This window comes from Marmota flaviventris, chromosome 5 (genome assembly GCF_047511675.1).
Source record: "Marmota flaviventris isolate mMarFla1 chromosome 5, mMarFla1.hap1, whole genome shotgun sequence".
Taxonomy (NCBI): domain Eukaryota; kingdom Metazoa; phylum Chordata; class Mammalia; order Rodentia; family Sciuridae; genus Marmota; species Marmota flaviventris.
Window position 1 is genome coordinate 45087712 of NC_092502.1, and position 20030 is coordinate 45107741.

Here is a 20030-nt window from a genome sequence, read left to right on the forward strand (position 1 = left end):
GTGTGCTTTCAAGTGGCTTCTGGCCAACAATTATAATAGAACAAAATTTTTTCCAGATTTCCTCTGTTTCCTTAACCCCAGAAGTTACACTTACTAAAAAAGTGAAGGTGCAGAAAATAGTGACAGTTTGATAGAATTTCCATGACATATCACAACATTAAACTCAGAAATACAATTATACAAAGATTAAGACTTTTTTCCAGCCAAGTATAATTGTAGATACAAAGACAGTGCCAACATGATCACTGAGTAAAAGTCAAGAACAGAGACAAATTCTCTATTGCAGAAGATTCTTACTGATAAGCCAAAAATAGAAAAACATTCACCCATTTCCCCAGGATCTTAAGAAATCAGTACAACATGAACACCTGATGCTTAAGTTCCTCGATTTTCTATCTACTGATAAACCCCAAAACAAATACTGGGTTTCCCTTTACTTTGACAAGAAGGGCAGCATGACTGAAAGAATCTACAAGGCAAAATGACCAAAGATAAAAAAAACAAATTTCTGAGAAGTAACAGTCCCATACTAGCAGGGTATTTTTAATTATAACTTGTTTTGTTTTGTTTTTGCATCCAGGATTGAACTCAGGGTACTTGACCACTGAGCTACATCCCCATCACTATTTTCTTTTTCATTTAGAGATAGGGTCTCACTGAGTTGCTTAGTGCCTCACTTTTGCTGAGGCTGGCTTTGAACTTGAGATCCTCCTGTCTCAGCCTCCTGAGCCACTGGGATTACAGGTGTGCACCACCACACCCAGCAATTATAACTTTTAAAGTGATCAGGAGTAGTGGTTCTGAGCTTTGTTTAAAATAGAGAAGAGAAACAGGTATACATCAAAGCCAATGAAGAATATTCAGAATTTTAAAATAATCCAGTCCTACCCTCTTCAACTATATTTTAAATTCACTATAACTTTTTCTTATTTATTAATGAAACCTAATATAAAAACAGATTTACAAAAAAATATGAAGATAGATGAATCTTTACAAACACCACCATGCAACTAACATCACATCCATATTAAAGAATATCACTGGCATCCTAGAAGTTATCCTTGAAACCTCCACACACATTAACTCTCCCCTATCATTGATGACTACCCTGAATTTTAAACTTGTGGTCTGGTCTCACCATTGGGGTACTTTTTATAAATGTCATCATAGAGTATATACTCCTTTGCATCTGGCATCTTCCTTTCAATATTATAGCTAGATTGCTCTACACTGTTGTGTGTGGTTATTGGATCCTTTGCTCATATTGCTATTTGTACTTCACTACTGAAACAGGTATTTGGGCAATCTTCACTTTCTAGCTATCACAAACTATGGAGCCACAAACACCAAAATACTATCTTTCCATAAACAAATGCAGAGCATGTACTCAGGAACACCTGCAATTTTAAACAAATGATCCTATCCATGCAATATAAAATATATAGCCATGCAATGTAGCATACTACATTTTCCAAATGCTATCTGTAAGTTTATTAAAATACAGATAATTGTAAAAGCTATCATATTTCCATTATTATCATTTTTTTAAATACCTTATTATGTGTCCCACAATCATTCTTTCCTCTGTTCCAATATCACTCACTCACTACCATAGCACTGATTATGTAACATTATAAATTATAATTACATTTGTTTTGCTAGTCCCAGAAAAGTGGGAATGAGATCTAATACAACTTTTATGTGTTCCCAGTTCACATAACACTGTCAGGAATTCATGAACAAATAAATGAATGCCTAGATGAATAAATGAAAACTATGCAAACCAGTCTGTCACTTACCTCTGTCTCCTTCATTAACAAGTTTAGTTCAGAAATTTGACTCTTCACCTGACCCTCCTTACCAATAAGGTAATCAATATCCTTTGAAAGTTTTTCCTGTTGAAACATATTCATAACATAAATGTACAAAAACAAGCTTACCAAAGGCATTGCAGAATTTTTAAAAATTAAACAGTATTCATCCTCTATGATGAACAGATGGTAAAATCAGTCATCTGGTGGTAATCCTTATGAACCCAAGGTAAATAGTTACTAGCCTTTAAGCAAAGAGGCCCAATGATACGGGGAAGATTAAAATCAGGTTGGAAGCAAACATGGTGGCACACACCTCTAATCTCAACTGCTCAGTAGGCTGAGACAGAAGGATCACAAGTTCAAGGCCAGCCTGGACAATGTAGCAGAACCTTGTCTCAAAATAAAAATGGCTAGGATGTAGCATGTAGCTCAAAAGCAGAGTATCCCTAGTATCACCACAAAAAAAAAAAAAAAAAATCAAGTTGGAAAAAATAAAAGTGATACTTATTCAAAAATTCTAAACATAATTTTAAAAGTTCTAAATATACAAATAGTACATTTTTGTTGTTTCATTAGCAATCCCAGAACTCTTCCTCCTAAGGTCTCTAAGTAAATGGAAGGGCAGAAATTCAGTCTTGTTTTCCATCAGATTTAATAATTTACTCACACCCACCCATCCATAATGGAAAAAGCAATAAATAACAATTCAAAGTAATCTTCCTAGCCTAACCCAGCCTACATATTCATTAAATAATTACACAATAATGAAAATACAGATTTATTTTTAAAATAGTCAATTCCCAAAGTTTACTGAATAATTAGTTACAAGGGAGTCTATCACTTTCCATAGAAATAACACCATAGATTTTGGTGTGTTCCCTAGTCTAGCCTAAAAAAGATACTATGCATTATATCTTAAGTATATCTTTTAAAAAAAAAAAAAAGCCCTGAAAGCACCAGAGCATAAAAAGTTGGGTAAAGTTTTCGAAGTCTGAAAAACAATAAGTACAACCAGGAAACATCTCACAAGCTGCTGGCCTGACAGGATTTGAGCAATTCAGTGTCTCAGTCACTGCTGATGATCTGAAATGGGAAGAGTAGGCAAGAAAGGAAGAGGGACAGATCACTTTTAGCAATTGAAGAAGTGAGTCTCCTACCCCAGCATCTTCCTCTTTTTTTTTTCCTTAGACCACATAACAAGGAAAGAGAACGTATACAAAAATAAAAGTGACGAGTTCTGCAGGACCCATATCTCTATTTCAGAGGAATTAGACACAGTGAGTGTCCTTAATGGCTCACTGGAGAGAAGGAGGACCTGACCTGTTAAGCAAAGGAACAAGATTTCTGGCCATTAAAGAAAGAACGAGACCAGAAATTATTGGATTTAAGAAAATACATAAATTCTTATGTTTTAACCCAGGATTTTACAGATGAGGAAACAAAAGCTCATAAAAGCACATCATACAATCAATAACTGAACTAGAAACCCCCTTACTGCATAGGACACCAATCACTATTCCATGGGCTGAGGGGCATTTCTCCAGCACCAAGCTGCAAGTCAAATAGCAGTTCTTCTAATACTGTCCCTGTTGGGCCCAGGCTGGGACCAGAAGTACTAAGTACTGGTGGATGGTACTCATTTTTTTCTTCAACTTTAATGGCAAAGAGCTGAATTTGGTCATGTAAATCCAAGTGAGGCTAAGTTCTAAGACAGCCTAAATTACAAGAAGACTAAGATAAGTTAATTGGGCTAACAAATGTTGATTCTTCCAAAGATGTAAGGACCAGACAAGAATAGATGATAAAATTCAGAAACACAGTCTCAGAGCACCATCATTCACACCCACTGAGTTTTAAGGCTTAGAAAAAGTCTACAGCCAATTACATCCTTTCTCTGAGATAGCCTTACTCTTTTTTAATGCCCTCAGACCTAGGCAGACTGTATTAAACCAAGAATCAGTATGTTATATATCATTTATTCATAGGCCTCCAAACAAAGAATCAGACATTGACAACAAAAGTAAAATGTAAAATGGCAAGGCAGGAAGCTTACCCAAGAGTGGAAGTAATTTTTAACAACTCCACATTCCAGTTCTCCAGGAATTGGTCGGAGGCTAATTTCTCTAGGACTCACAATTTCTCAGAAGCTTTCCTCTGAACAGTGGTTCAAATCTGAGTCTCCTGAGCACGATTAAAGAACATAGAGGCCTAAGGCCCTTGAAGTGTACAGAGTTGGCCTCTGTAGTTGTAACCAGGTGCCCCAGGTGAGGCTAACACTCCCAAAAGTTTGAGAGCCACTCTTTTCCTCTTTGAATCACGTCCTTAATGAAAGGTACTATAGAAACATTAGAGACAAGAAACAAAGAAGGACGAGAGGAAGGGGAAGTCATTCAATACTCACAATGAATATCTTTATGTAGAAACGATACATAACTAGGATGGTCCCTGCTCTCAGCTCTACAATTTTAAAGATGATGGCTTTGCTCTACCTCTGAAAAGGTTCAAAACAAAATGGTAGGAAGAAAGAGTATACAATGATACAATTAGTCAAGTGCCAAAGCTATTTCAGAAAACAATACTATTCACCACAAATTTCACAAAAACAGTATAAATAAAATACCCTAAAACACAAATGCAGTATTATTTACTTCCTGATTCAATGAGGACTATTTGCAAGGATGTTTGCATTTTTTACTTTTCTAGGTCCTCTTTGTTAATAACTTCTCTAAAATCAAAACCAGAAGAGATGGTAGTACAGGAACAAGATTCTTAAACTCCTCCTTTAGAAATGAAAGGAAATAAATCAATGGGAAACAAAACTAGCAAAAATTCCTCAGGAAACATTCTTCTGTAAAATGTCCATTACCTATTGCAGATATAGCTGTAGAGAGAGTAAAGTAAAGATGAGCCAACCAACTCTCTGTAATGAGAAAACTGAAATGAGCCTCTGTGTTCTTTAATTTCAAACTCTGTGTGAAAAGTTTAGAAAACCCACCTCTGACCAGAAAACAGAGGAGAAACACAGTTTGCTCTAACATAATAGCTTAAGTGTATGCTATTATTAAAGACTGATTCCAGGTAATAGAAAAAAATTTGAACAGCTTGTGTAAGGTTAAAACAAGAAATTGAAACCTTTAAAAAGGTGTTAAATTTAATTACAGATAGTAATATGTGGGGAAAGCTATGGAGGCAAAGTGACAAAAAATGGATTTACTCTACCACTTGAAACAACCTAACAAAATATAAAACAGCGCTCAATACACTGGACAAAAACAAAGAAAAACCTTTCCTTGAAAGATGGTCACAAAGACGAGCCCACAATTGCCCTAGCTTACTTTCTGGAGGTTTCTAAGGCCTAGTACAGAAGAGAACTCAAAAGGGGACCAGGGACTCCCATGAATGTAGATGGAGCTGGAAGTACAGGAAGCCCATGTCTGTAAGGCTTAATACTGAAGAAGAGATAGCTGTAAAGAAATGTACAAAACAGTATCTATCAACTCATGTATGAAGATATTACCAGGGGACAAGGAAAATATGACCCAAAGGATCAAAGAGGGAACAATTCCAGGAACTCACATAAGGCTGGGAGTAGTGCTTGTTCCCCACCACCCAGACAAAATAGTTAAACTTAAAAACCTTCAAAATTATAGGCCATCAGAAAGGGTAACCAAAGTGTTTTACCCTCTATAACCATGTAAAATTAGCCTTCGAACGAAATGCCATTCTGTCCTGCCTAACAAGGTTTAACAGCAAGTTTCCAAGTAACTTAATCACATACCCAATAAGAATTCAAGAATATTTGAGGCTGGGAATGTAGCTCAGTGGTAAAGCACTTGACTAGCATGTTCTAGGCCACCCCCAGCATCCCCCCACCATACACACACACACACACACACACACACACACACACGCAAGGACTATTTTAAGAATACAGAAAGATCCAACACCAAGGTAAAATTTACAATACATGGCAGCCAATAAAAATTACTAGGTAATCAAAGGGAAATATGAAGAATAATGAGAAAAATCAATTAAAACAAACCTAGACATAACAAAGGTGAGAGAATTAGTAGACAAGAAGAATTAAAATAAGTATACTTGTTTTCTACAAGTTCAAAGACAACAGAGGGAATACTAAGTGTGATATAGGTATAAAACACAAAGTATAAAACTGTGTATATATGCAATTAGATATAGACCAAAAAATATATATACATAGTGTTAAAAACAGGCGATAAGGGGCTGAGGCTGTAGCTCAGTGGTAGAGTGCTTGCCTCACGTGAGGCCCTGGGTTTGATCCTCAGCACCACATTAAAAAAATAATAATAATGATATTAAAAAAAAACAGGTGATAATTAAAATGAGTGGTAGTTTCATAGATGAATTAATTCCTCTTTAATATATTGCTTAACAGAAAAAAAGAAATAAAAAAGGAGGCTACACCACTGCTTACTTTGTTACTAATCAAACTTTACAAGTTTTTATAAGGTTCATGTATAAAGTTAATAGGAAGTAATTCAATCAGTAGATTATTAAGTAATACTTTACATTGTTAACTCATTTCTGTAAAATGGCTCACTTTGCAAGCCATAATTTCATAAATAAAAACTTAAAGGCTTAAGGTAAAGTTACAAAGAATCAAAATTCAGTTCCAAAACAACAAACAAGTCCTACCTTTAAGGTTTTGTAGGCAGTGCTCATAGTGGTTACACGGTGGTTGGAATGATTACCACCCAACTTACAGAGATGACAAACTGGCCTCCTACATAATTCACAGTACATGTTTATTCTCTCCGTTTCATGTTCTGGGCACATTAAAATCTATTGAGTAAGGAATAAACTATGATTAAGCATCTAGGTTTCAGTAATCTAATGAAGTCCCAAAATATAAACATTTGTGTTATAAAATCAGTAAATATTCACTTACTGAATAAAAATATTAAAAAATAAAAAATTTCTGTATTTAAATTACCATTTTTCAGTTTAAATATAGAGATTTTTTTTCTCTTAAATGTGGTGATAAGAAAATGAAAGTTTCACTCCTAGCAGAAAGATTAACCAAGCTTAAAAGGCCCTCCAACCACACAGACGAGGCAATTCTTAATGACCTTGATGGATATTTCTATAAGACACCAGAACAACTTATGAGAATCTATAGCCTGACCACTCCTACAAAAAGTCTGTTGCTAAGAGAATCTTGGAACACATTATGATGTAATCTTCCAATGTGTTAGCTTTTATAAACCAATTACAATCACACTGACCAACTGTGTTTTCTACACATTTCTACATTTTTATTTATTTTGTAATTTATCATTATACTTTTGAAATTTTATGTAAAATAATTGTTTTCATTTCAAACAAGGGGGTATTTTTAGTATGTAAATGAAATTAAAAAGTTGTTTATGGTTCCAACAGACTGGATTTTAGCAAACGAAAATTGGTCCGATAACTTACAAGTTAAAAAAAAAAAGTACAATATGGAAAACGTTAATACTGATATAGATTCAGGAGAAAAAAACAGTAGAAAATATCTCAAAACTTTTCAGAATATTCAAATTCCTACATTCTCAAAAATCATTACACATGAAGTAAAATACAAAGTTTGGCTTTCTATAAGAAATGATAAAAAAAAAACCCTGAAAGTTGGGACTGGGGTTGTGGCTCAGTGGTAGCTAGCATATGTGGGGCACTGGGTTCAATCCTCAGCACCACATATAAAATAAAGGTATTGTGTCCATTTATAACTAAAAATATGGGAAAAAACCCTGAAAGTTAAATGCAAATATTCTATAGCACAATGCATCCCCTTTTAGAATTATACTATATTAAATTATACACTTACTAAGGGAAAAAATACTTTTTTTCAATATAACTTTACTTATATTTCTCTGGTTCTTATCAATCTTTCAGCATATGGTAAATGTAGTTTATGCTCAAAACAATGAAATCCTTAACTCACAAAAACTCAAGCTAAATACAATTAATTTAATAATCATAGGTCCTTTTATGATAGAATAGATTAACTGATTTAATTAATCTTTTAAAAGAAATATTAAAACACCAGGTTGAACTGAAAAATCTTTAAAAATCAATGACCTTGAGTGTTTAAAATGAGATAAAGAACACAAAAAGCTATTTAATAAATCTATTGCCAAATGAGAAAGTTTGAGAAGAGTCATTCAAAATGTGGAAGCGTAGATTGTTATTGCTTTACTCTACCAGTCCTACACTATTTAAGAAACAGTTCAGGGGTTGGGGATGTGGCTCAAGTGGTAGTGCGCTCGCCTGGCATGCGTGTGGCCCGGGTTCGATCCTCAGCACCACATACAAACAAAGATGTTGTGTCCGCCGAGAACTAAACAATAAATATTAAAAAATTCTCTCCCTCTCTTAAAAAAAAAAAAAAGAAACAATTCATAGTTTCCATATAACTTTGGAGATTTTTCCCTTTTTTAACACAAATTGAAGGCCTTACACTTAAGAATGGAATTATACTTTCATATTCTTACAAGTTACTATGCTGTAAGAAATTTTTTAAAACAATCAATTATAGCTGGGTGTGGTGGCACACGCCTGTAATCCCAGCAGCTTAAAAAGCTGAGGCAGGAGGATCACAAATTCAATGCCAGCCTCAGCAAAAGCAAGACACTAAGCAACTCAGTGAGACCATGTCTCTAAATAAAATACAAAATAGGGCTGGGGATATGGCTCAGTGGTAGAGTGTCCCTGAGTTCAATCCCAGGTACCCCCCCCCCCAAAAAAAAAATCAAATTAAAGTTTTTTTTAAATCTATATAAATCAGAAAATGAAGATATCCAAAAACCATTCTGCTTTTCAGTCACATAGTCACATAGCAGAACATACGATAAATCACAAGGTTCTTGTGAGCATTATTAAACAAATTATCCAGAATGTTTAAGACAATGCATATTCTACCTGAGATATTTTAAATTTCAGAATATTGAGAATATCAAGCTGCAATTGCCCTTTACTCATAGTACAATTTAAGCTAACTACCAATATCAGAAAAAAAAAAATGTGTTTCCAAACCAAAACTTATGGGCAATTTTGAGTTTATCACACTAAAGCATAAAAGCTTTCTAAAACATTCCAATCAGAGAGATATCTTTCCCCTATTACTCAGAGTTATCAGTATGAAGATTCACTTATTGTATTGGATTACACTGGATTCTAATAGAATGAAACCCAAGTTTATCTAAAGGTTGGCCTTCTAAGAGGGAGATTTTTAGCCCCATACTACATAACTCCAAATAAGTGGACTGGGTCTTAGATTCTTGTACTATTCCTTTTAATGTTACTTTCTTTCTGTCAAGTTCCAGACTCAACCTTTTTTTTCTTTAATATTTTTTGGTTGCCAATGGCTTTTTTACTTCATTTATTTATATGTGGTGCTGAGGATGGAACCCAAGGCCTCACACATGCCAGGCAAGTGCTTGACCACTGCGCCACAATCCCAGTCCTCATAATATTTTTATAACATTAAATTTATAACATTAAATATTTTATAACATTCTAACTTACCTTGGGTCTAAAGTTAGTGGTGGGACCCACATACTCATGCTGAGCTTTTACAGTTCCCCAAGGATGATAAATTTTGAAGCATTCATTGCAGTAGCTTGCACTACAATCCATGCAACTTTTGGTGGATTCTTGAGGTGGTGGTTTACAAAGGTCACACATAATGGCTGTGGCTGCCCTAGCTGCCTGCCGGTATCTCTCGACAATAGTTTCCAAAGTGAAATTTCGAAACAGACCATTGATTCCTCGTTCTCCAAGATCCACATTATGTTCACAGCCAGGGCAAGGGAAAGTAGTTGTCTTAGGGGTCAATGAATTGCGCTTCCAGCCTGTATAATTAGTGAATCCTTGTTTAGTTAAATCAGTAGCAAAATGATTGAAATGAAGAAAAGAGGAGTCACGTTTTAGAAAGATGTATCTACAAATCTATTCCAAAAGCATAATACCCCAAACGGTTCCATTTGAGTTGATTTGCATTCTTTTATAAAAACTATTTTTATTTGATATGCAAAATACAAGCTCAACTTTTTAAATAGCTATCAGATCAAAGAGAAAAAGAAAATACAGTAAATCCCATATAAAACCCATATTAAAACAAATACAGGTATAAAGATAAAACATATAATACAATACTACATGGGAGGAGGATCTTTTGAAATTACATAATTGACATTTATATAGTTACTTTTATATACTATATCCAAAGGCATTTAAATGAACACAGTCTTAGCTGAGAGGAAATGGGTGGATGCAAAAAAGAGCACAGGTCTTTAAGCTAAGGCCCATGGAAAATCTCCAGGCAGATCCACAAACTCTTTGATACCATGCACAAAATTTTCCACCCATCTATTTATTTATACATATTTTATATGAACAATCTAATTTTATTTTATTCTCAAAGGAATATATGGATCACAAAAATTTAGGAACCACTACAATAGAAGGTTTCCCACTGTAGTATTGTTTTATCTAGAAAAAGTCATTAGGCAATATCATTAGGTTAAGTGAGTGCAATCTATAGAAGAGTAAAAAACTCATTCATAGACCTAGAATTTAGTAACTTTAAGAGGAACCAACCATTTATTATCTTCTTATAACCTGAAACAAAGAATCATTAAATTACTTATTTGTTATAAATATAAGGGTTATATTACAAATAATTTTATAATATAAAACAACATATTTTGTTTAATATTATCATCCTGATTTTTTAAAAAATCAAGAAACCAAACAATGACAATTCTCACCGCCAATTAGGTCCCATAAATCCAGTTGTCCACTGAACATCAGTGCATGCACACCACATTCCTTCCTCTCATTTAAAAGCCTATTCTTTAAAGTATGTAAGCTTGATTGACCACAAAATAACTCACTTAATATAAACATAAACTTCATAATTTACAGCATCCTTTTATACACTACAATGTATCTAATACCGAAAATGAATGGTTAAACTCAGTCTATCGTATTTAATGTCTACATTAATACTGCCTTTGCACATGATTATGCTCACTCTCTTGATGCCTGGCATGAGAGCACTATAGGTAAAATATAACAATCAGCCCACAATAATACTTATTTGAAGTGACTTACTACCATGCTAAAATGGCATTAGGCCCCCCAAATCTACTTATAAAACAAACATGCAGAATATTTTAATATCTCTAATGATATTTTAACTTTAATGCATATGAAAACATATGCATTTTATATCTCATAAAAATTTGAAATTTCCACCCAAATATATTTTCTTATAATAATTTTAAGAACATGCAATTCAGTCCAGGATGTTTCACACCACAGCAGGCATATAATGAAATAAGCAGCAAAGCTGTTTTTAAAACACATGCTGATGAAAATTTCATTTAATTAAAAAACAAACTGAACAACTCTGGAAGAGGTATAGTGCAGTGGTCAAGTTTTAACAAATGTAAATTCACAATTAATTGCATGCTTCCACACATGAGCAAAGTGATGGGAATTTAAATGAATGGATAAATTATCTCAATAGTCAATATTTTTATTTTTACAAGAAGGCTATTATTGGTTTTATGAAGGTTGTGATCAATTAATGAGATAAAACAAAATTAAATCATGACAATAAAATCATGCTTTAACATGTACACTACTGGTGATACTCAGATTTTTGGTCTTCGTGTTTAGAAATTTCAAAAAAGATGTTTCATCCCTTTTCTGTATACCTGTTAACTTACTTTTGCAGTCAAAAAGAAAGGGTAAAGCATCACATTGAACTTCTTAAATCAGGTAAAATGTTAAATCAAGGCATGAGTATTTTTAACCTAACTTATTTGAATAGAAATGTTGGCTATTTTTCTATATAGATCTTGAAAGCTCTCAATTTTTTCTCATGAATGCTGCAAAACTTACATTTTATTTCATCTGTCCTATACTTCTACCACTGTTTTGATAAAAGCAATATATGTTTAGGGCAAAAAATTAAACAGGACAGATTCAAGGGTATTCTGGGGAGGTAAACCTAATGAAAAAATTAAAACAGTGGAACTAAGAATACAATGTCATACAGTCAACTTTCAACTTTCTATAGCTATATAGTAATTAACCAATGTGGATATCTAAATTCAGTTAAATAAAATTTAAAATTCAGTTATCTGGCTGCACAAGTTGCAGCTTGAATATGCAAGAGCACTAGGGGCTAGCGGCTACCAGATTGCATGGTGCAAATCTGAACATTTCCATTATCATAAAAAGATATGTTCTTGATTTCCAAATCAAGAAACCAAACAATGACAATTCTCACTACTACAATATTGCTTTATTGCATGATATAATGAAAAAGAAAACTAATGATGGCTTGCAATGGGAAGGAAGTATTGGAGGCCAAGCAATAGTCAATTTTTGCAAATTATATTAATACTATCAATTTGCAAAATTTATTCTTTTCCTTGTATATATATCTTCACTTCAAAGACTGATTAAATGTAAGCAAACTGATTTATAGCAAGTTCTCCCAAACAGTCAACTTTCAGTCATATATTTTACCATTTAAATACCAAAGAGAAAATAAAGTATTTCAAAAGAAAAAGAGTCAATTAATAAAAGTTCCAAACTTCTGCTAGTTACCATCCTCTTCCACAGTCTGGCTGCATATAACTTCCCCACTATTACACCTAGCCAACAACTGGTATACTACCACTCCCCACACCAGGCATTCATGTTGGGCTTCTGGTGTCTGGCAATGAGCTGATACCTTACACTGCCACATTAATGTTTCTTTTGGCATATACTGACCATCTGATGTCCATGATTACCTTTACTCTTTGAATATTATATTAGAATTCTTCAACTTGCAAAAACTATTTTTCTCAGCTACCTTCTGAATCAAAAAGGTAATAAGAAATAAACTTATTTTAAGCTAGGTACAGTGGTGACCTATAATCCCAGCAAGTAAGGAGGCAGAGGCAGGAGGATCACAAGTTTGAGGCCAGCCTCAGCAACTTAGCAAAACCCCCAGCAATTTAGTGAGATCCTGTCTCAAAATTAAATAAAGGACTGGGGATATAGAGCTCAGTGATAAAGTTCCCCTAGGTTCAATCCCTAGTACCAAAACAAAAATAAAAAACAAAGAAAAAAATTATTTTAGGAAAACTATTTCTCTCCTTCTAGTTACTAATTTTCAACATTTAAAATGGTCTTAGACTTACTAAATCCTCACTGAAGAATGGCTATAAAACTTTACAACAGATGCAAAAGAAGGCAAGAAAAACAGAAAAGGGATAACATTTCAGGTCTTTCTTATTCTCCAAAGAGCAAGAGGGTACCACCAGCATTACACAAGAAAAGTAGTCCGTTTTACTTTAAAGGTCAACTAGAGTTTAAAAAAAAAAAAAAAAAAATTTTTTTTTTGATAGGTTGGTCCATCTTTCACACAGAATACTTCAGAAAGCCTAAAAAAAGGAGGGTACATTATCTACCTCAAGTGGTTAAGACCTCAGGTGTTAAAACTCTGGTGCCAATACTTTAAACATAAAAAGACATCATATTCATAAAAAAGCAACAATTGTTATTAACTGCAAAAATAATCAACAAAGTAATCAAAATTTCCAATACATGAGAAAGTACTGGCTTATTTAGTCTCCCCAATGTTCCTATATTAAGCTTTGTTCCACTAAGTAAATGTAAGAAATTTTCAGGTGCCATATATTTTTTAAAAGAACAAGCAAAAGGAATACTTATCATTTTCTTCAAAAAGGTGTTGCATGCATACTGACAAAATGCAAGCACTAATAATCAGTGTTCCCCCCTTCAAAACATCAGAACTTGCTTGAAATTTTAGTCATGTTGACCTTTAAGTCGTTTCAGCACAATTTGTTCATTTTCTACATAATTTTGAAGACTTGACCACTGATGTTAAATAACCTTATATATACACAAGATAACATAATCTAAATTTAACACTATACTGCCTTTGGCCACAAAAGCAATAAAGCATTTTCTACCTCTCCACCCCAAAGATCTCCGTTGTGAAGCTGTGAACAATGAACAGAAAGCTGGATTTAGAATTTAATTTCAAAGAGAAGATTCACAACTTGTTAACAAAAGATAAAGCAGTAACTGTGTCCTGTACATAATACAATTATTGAATTAACAGTAAAAATGTGTTTTTCCCAGTACACATGGTATTTAAACATTCAAGTTATTGGAATTCAGAATTCATCATTGTTGGTGCAGTGCTTAAGGGACCTATACTTTGTTCTATACATTTATGTTTTTAAACAATCCTATTTCTGGTAACTGTTAGAAAAAAAGGTAAATCAAATTCTCAAGTTTGTCTTTTACTGACCCAAATATTACTAAAACTGGGTATCTTTTTCTGTAAATAAACATTATTAGCACTGAATATATTTTTTCCATTTTTTATTTCAGGAAAATTAAAAAAGAGAAAACTTGTACATATATGATCAGAAGCATGAGACAATATAGCTCTTTTTATAAAATATGCAATTATGTTATACACATAAATTTTACTCTCCTTTTAAGGAACTCTTTTATCTAAAAAGCTCTATCAAACGTCTAAGGCAACATTATCCAAATGAAATACAGGAGCCAAAGTTAAAATATATGTGATTTTAAATTTTTCAGTTGCCACATAAAAAAATTAAGAAACAAGTGTAATTAATTTTGATAACATGTTATTTAACTCACTATATTCAAAGTACTGTCATTTCAAAATGTAATCAATATAAATATTTTAATGTTTTTTTACCCTAAGTCTTTAAAATTCATTTTATACTTACAGCACATCTCACTTCAGACTAACCACATTTCAATCACTCAACAGTTGCATGTTGCTAATGGCTACTACATGGGACAGCACAAATCTAATTCTTTATTAAACCAACGGCAAAAGTAACTTTTAGAATTCTATTCTTCCCCTTCTGATACCTGTGAATAATGTTTCTGTTTTCCTTCTCAAGTATGTATAACTGATAAAAACAAAGAAAAACCCTGTCAGAAAAAAAGATGGGCAGTGATATTACTGAACCATGAATCCATAAATCTGTCCAAAAAAATACTACAGGCAAATGTCCAAACAGAAGATAAGTAACATTACATCTGTAATAGAATGAGTTCTATTAGTTTAAACCTAATGATCATGTGATCATGTGGAGGACAATCCTAAAATTTATATTCATCGATACAAACTTTCAGGAATGATTATCATATTTGAGGCATTCTCGCCCTTTGGGTCCTCTAGTTTATCTATTCAATTACTCAGTATGAGTGCTTGACAAAGAATTATACTCTAAATCTGGTATCCTTTATGAACCTTTGTACACTTTTTCATAATATAGGTCTATTTTATTTACCTCTTCAGCATTTAGTCTTACCTGGTAACCAGTGAGCACTCAAAGTATTTGTTGACTGAATGAATATAGCTGGTATTCAATAAGGCAAAGAACTTCAGTGCTAGAGAAATCGGGCAGTTGACAGAACTTGCTCAGCACACTGCTCGAAGCAGAATCCCCCTCTACAATACTAGCAGATATTGGTCACCCATACATTATTTAAAATAAAGACTGCATACATTGATGACCTACAAAAGCTGGAGGAGTCAGAGCCAAAGACATGTTTTAGCAGTCCTGCACTATGTTGAGCTGGCACAATATTCTTAAATAATTTGAATTAACTGCCAATGTTTTCACTTAAAAACCATTACCAGGTTTGTGACAAAATAGTAAATCTGACAACTGGTGCCCTCAATTCCACAAATTCATTTGGTGCCAAGCAGCTTCTGCCCTCTTTGACAAGGCAAGCATTCTAATCCTAGCCACGGCCCACTGTCTCCAACAGGAAGGTCTAGAATCAACTGGCTGCTGGTTTTCCTATAATGGTTAAGCTAATAGGAAAATGCATCTATATTGTATTGTACAATACAATATTTTACTATATATATATATATATATATATATATATATATATATATATATATATATATGATATTTATATTTATACAATATTTCTATACCAAAAAGGTAAAGTGAAAAATTGTTCTGTGTTTATTATGCTTGTGACCTAAAATTTTAACATATGCGACTTAGAGAAAGACATCCTTCTCTGGGGAAAAGAAAAAAGTTTACATCATTAAAAAGTTACTCCTAATACTATAAGAGAAAGAAACTGACAGAAGGATTAAATTTAAAAATCTCAAAGCTCAAACTGGACAGAGCTGAAGCTCTGAGATCTGAAATTTATGGCCATTTAAATACTACCAAGAACATATTTTTTACCCACCTCAGACCTCAGTACCAAGAATTTTGTGTACTAAGAATTTCAGCATTAGCCGGGTACAATGGCACATGCCTGTAATCCCAGTCAAAATCCTAGCTTAGGGGGCTGAGACAGAAGGAATATGAGTTTAAAGCCAGTCTCAGCAAAAGCAAGGCACTAAGGAACTCAGTGAGACCCTGTCTCTAAATAAAATACAAAATAAAGCTGGGGATGTGGCTCAGTGGTAGAATACCCCTGAGTTCAATCCCCAGTACCCGCCCCCCACAAAAAAGAATTTCAGCAACTCCAGTGATTTTTAAGTTACTTTGTAATAAGTTAATCCTGTAATAGCTACCTAAGAAAAAGTAACACTACATCAACAGGAAACAATTTACATGTTGGTAATATGATAAAAGTAATAGTATATGTGCTCTATATTAAATCAGATCTACTTTATACATTATTACAGAATTCTGCTGTTTGTGATGTTCAAAATTCTTATTTTTAAAATGGATTAAGAATGGTTAAAGAAAATTCTCAAATGATATCAAATAATTTGTCTATAAATAAAGTTTTCTAGGACTTGCCTTTATGTAGTTCCATTTCTAATTCTGCAGTATTTATTTGGGTATTACACATATGGATATTTCTCTGGTAAGTATATCACTAATCCAATGTTTTATCATATCAAAGACACTATAGGGTCAGAATATCCCCTAAATATAGACACAGTTAATAAGAGGTTTATCACAAAGATAGGGTTCAATATCCAATATATGCTTTAAGGGCATATCAAAAAACAAGAATTCATTTTCATATTTTAACTGGGAGTAATCTCTTATAATTATAGTTTTAGTTTATCCACCTGGAAAAAGTTAACATTTAAAATGATAAAAACAATTTTCTTTCCACAGTTATTCCTAAACATGAAAGTACCCCACCCCAACCCCAACCAAGGTTCTGCCACATACCTGGTCTGCTAATTCTGTCAATTTTATCCATGCTAGGGGAGGAAAGCCGAAGTCGAGGACTGCTCTGATTGGAGTTGTCTGATCCCACTTCATTGAATGAATCATCAAGAGTCAATAAGAGTTCTTTTACACATTTATGACAGATACTATGTTGACAAGGGAGAATCAGTGGGTGGGTAAACAACTCCTTGCATGCTGGGCAAATGAGCTCTCTTTCGATATTCTTAATAGACACCTTAAAATAAAACAAAATCAAGAGTCAAAAGCTCACAGAAGGCAGCATTTTATCATGCTTATAGCTCTTGTAGAAAAGCATATGCTTTAAAAAGTTAAGAGATTTTTAAAAATCTGAAGCTCCCTCAGACTACCCAATTTTATGCCATCAACTGTCCTCCAATATCCATAGCTCAAAAATCAGAATCAAGGGGGGCAGGCACCTGTAATCCCACCTACTAAGGAGGCTGAGGCAGGAGAAGTTCAAGTTCAAGTCTGGCCTGGGAAATGTAGTAAGACCCTGTTTCAAAATAAAAATATAAAAAGGCCAAGGTATGTAGCTCACAGTAGAGCACTTGCCTAACACATGCCACAGCCTAAGCTTAATCCCCAGTACTGGAAAAAGCAAAACTGATCAGACACGAGACAAAAAGAAATATAAGTATAAAAGAAGTTGGCATAAAATATCAGGAGACCATAATAGTCTATCAAAAAATAAAAAGTCATTCAAATCATCATGAATAACTCAATGATTTAGGAACTCGGTAATATTCTTAAAAAATTACTTCAATAAAGAAGTTTAAATGTGGGCTGGGATTGTGGCTCAGTGGTAGAGCGCTCGATTAGCACAGGTGGGACCTGGGTTCGATTCTCAGCACCACATAAAAATAAAGGCATTGTGTTGTGTCCATCTACAAAAAAGATTCTCTCTCTCTCTCTCTCTCTCTCCTTTAAAAAAAAAAAAAAAGAAGTTTAAATATAACACTAAGAACAGATTGTATTCTTACTTGGTACATTGTTTTGAGAGTGGCAAATAACAAAAGCTGATAAAAACTAGGCTAGCCTATATGTTCACAGAATCCTAGTTGAAATCTATTTACAAGTGGAATTATCAGCAATTTTTTCACCATTTTTAATATGCTGTAATGCAGTTAAAATGCTTGATGCTTTCATGCTATATATCAAAGCCGTTACCATAAAAGCACTTAATAAATACTAAAAGGATGTAGAGGATTAAAAGGCACCATTAAAAGTATTTCAATACTATAGACGTTATTTCTTTTTTTTTTTTTTTGTAAATTTTTTTATTTATATGACAGTAGAATGCATTACAATTCTTATTATATATACAGCACATTTTTTCATATCTCTGGTTGTATACATAGTATATTCATACCAATTCGTGTGTTCAAACATGTACTTTGGATAGTTATGATCATCACATTCCACCATCATTAATTATCCCATGCCCCCTCCCTTCCCCTCCAACCTCTGCCCTCTCTAGAGTTCGTCTATTCCTCCCATGCTCCCGCTCCCTATTTCACTATGAAGCAGCCTCCTTTCTTTATTTTAAATGAGAAACATTTTAGATTCTTATAACTAAAAAGTTGAATTACTTCATATTGCTTTCCCTTCCTTGGCCTATGTGTTTTCTCATGTAACCTGAATTTTAAATGTTATGAATCTATAGTCAGCATCTCTGCAATTTTAATGATGTCCAACATTAAAGGACTCAACCTCATTTCAACTCTTAACCTTACAATGATTTCAACTAGTAGAAATACACAGAGTTAAAATGTAATTAATACACCCATCCTTTTTAACATCTTTTTTTTGTTCTTTTTAGATATACATGATGGTAGAGTGTATTTTGGCATACTACATATGCATGTAGTATAATTTATCTTAAACAAAAATGTATGCTAAACTATTTCCCTTAAAATGTCACAAAGAATTTTAACAATCCTTAATGATTTATTAACACGAGAGACAAATGCTTTTATCACTTTCATTGTAGTTCTCTTGCTGCATCAGTCAAATATTTAATAAAGGCCCATTTGTCAGGATTTTAATAAATCTGGAAATGAGATACCACACCTACAATTCACACCAAAGATACAGAACATTCAGTTTATCTCATTTCACAAAGAGTTCGACAATAATTCAAAGGAAAATATTGTACTGAATGTCCAAAATTGATTTTCACACCCCATTTGTGTATAAAACAATACCCTTAATTAAGGTCTACCTCTCATTGGGAGAAGATCTAACCATTTTTCTTGTACATGAAGCATTCACTGTCTTGAATTTAGCTTTATAATCACAATAAAATAATTCTTACACAAAAGAAAAATTAATTGTCCATTTTTTGTTTATTGAAGGAGAAACAATCTAAAAAGAAATGTAATGTGGAGGCTCATTCGCTCTTCAAAAGGGTTCATTGGAAAACTTCGGAATAAGTGTACATACGAATCTCCAAACAAAAACTCTAGTACCTCGACGGCTGCCAGGGTTCTGGCAGGCCCCACCCCGCGAGCCGGCAAAGCCAAACAGCCTTCGCTCACTGCGGCAGCACCTGGCCAGAGTCCGCGGGAGCCCTAAGACGCTCCCAGACAAAGGAGGATGGGTCACGCACCTGCCTCGCTAAAGCGAATTCTCCAGCTTGGATCCCATTAAAGAGCCCAGTCGGATTCCCCGAGGTGCTCAGGTGGGCAATCACCGACCCGCGCCCTCCTCGGGGCCCAGGGGATGACCAGTCCTTCCCTCCCAGCGTGTTTAATAAAGGGCGGGGGTGGTGAAACCAGTGCCTGGTGGGGACAGGCTATGAGGAAGCGGAGCCACCACACGACAGCCCAGGCTGCTCCGGGAGGAGAGACTCACTCCCGGCTCAGGGTGGAGGGCAGAAAAAGCCCCGGGGGTCCCCGCGCGCCGCCACCAGGGCGAGAGGAGGCAGCCCCTA

The 20030-nt window shown here is 34.1% G+C and overlaps 1 protein-coding gene across 1 annotated transcript in view; it reads right to left on the reverse strand.

Annotated features, from left to right (window-relative positions):
• Trim36 (tripartite motif containing 36) overlaps positions 1 to 17178 on the reverse strand; it is a 33109-nt gene extending 15931 nt beyond the window's left edge. The window contains exons 1-4 of the mRNA XM_027941098.3: positions 17078 to 17178; positions 9360 to 9685; positions 6489 to 6635; positions 1800 to 1895 (exon numbers count right to left, since the gene is read on the reverse strand). Coding sequence (XP_027796899.1) covers positions 1800 to 1895; positions 6489 to 6635; positions 9360 to 9685; positions 17078 to 17108 — 600 coding nt within the window. The 5' untranslated portion in view covers positions 17109 to 17178. The remainder of the gene's footprint in view (positions 1 to 1799; positions 1896 to 6488; positions 6636 to 9359; positions 9686 to 17077) is intronic.
• Between the last annotated feature and the right edge of the window lie 2852 nt (positions 17179 to 20030).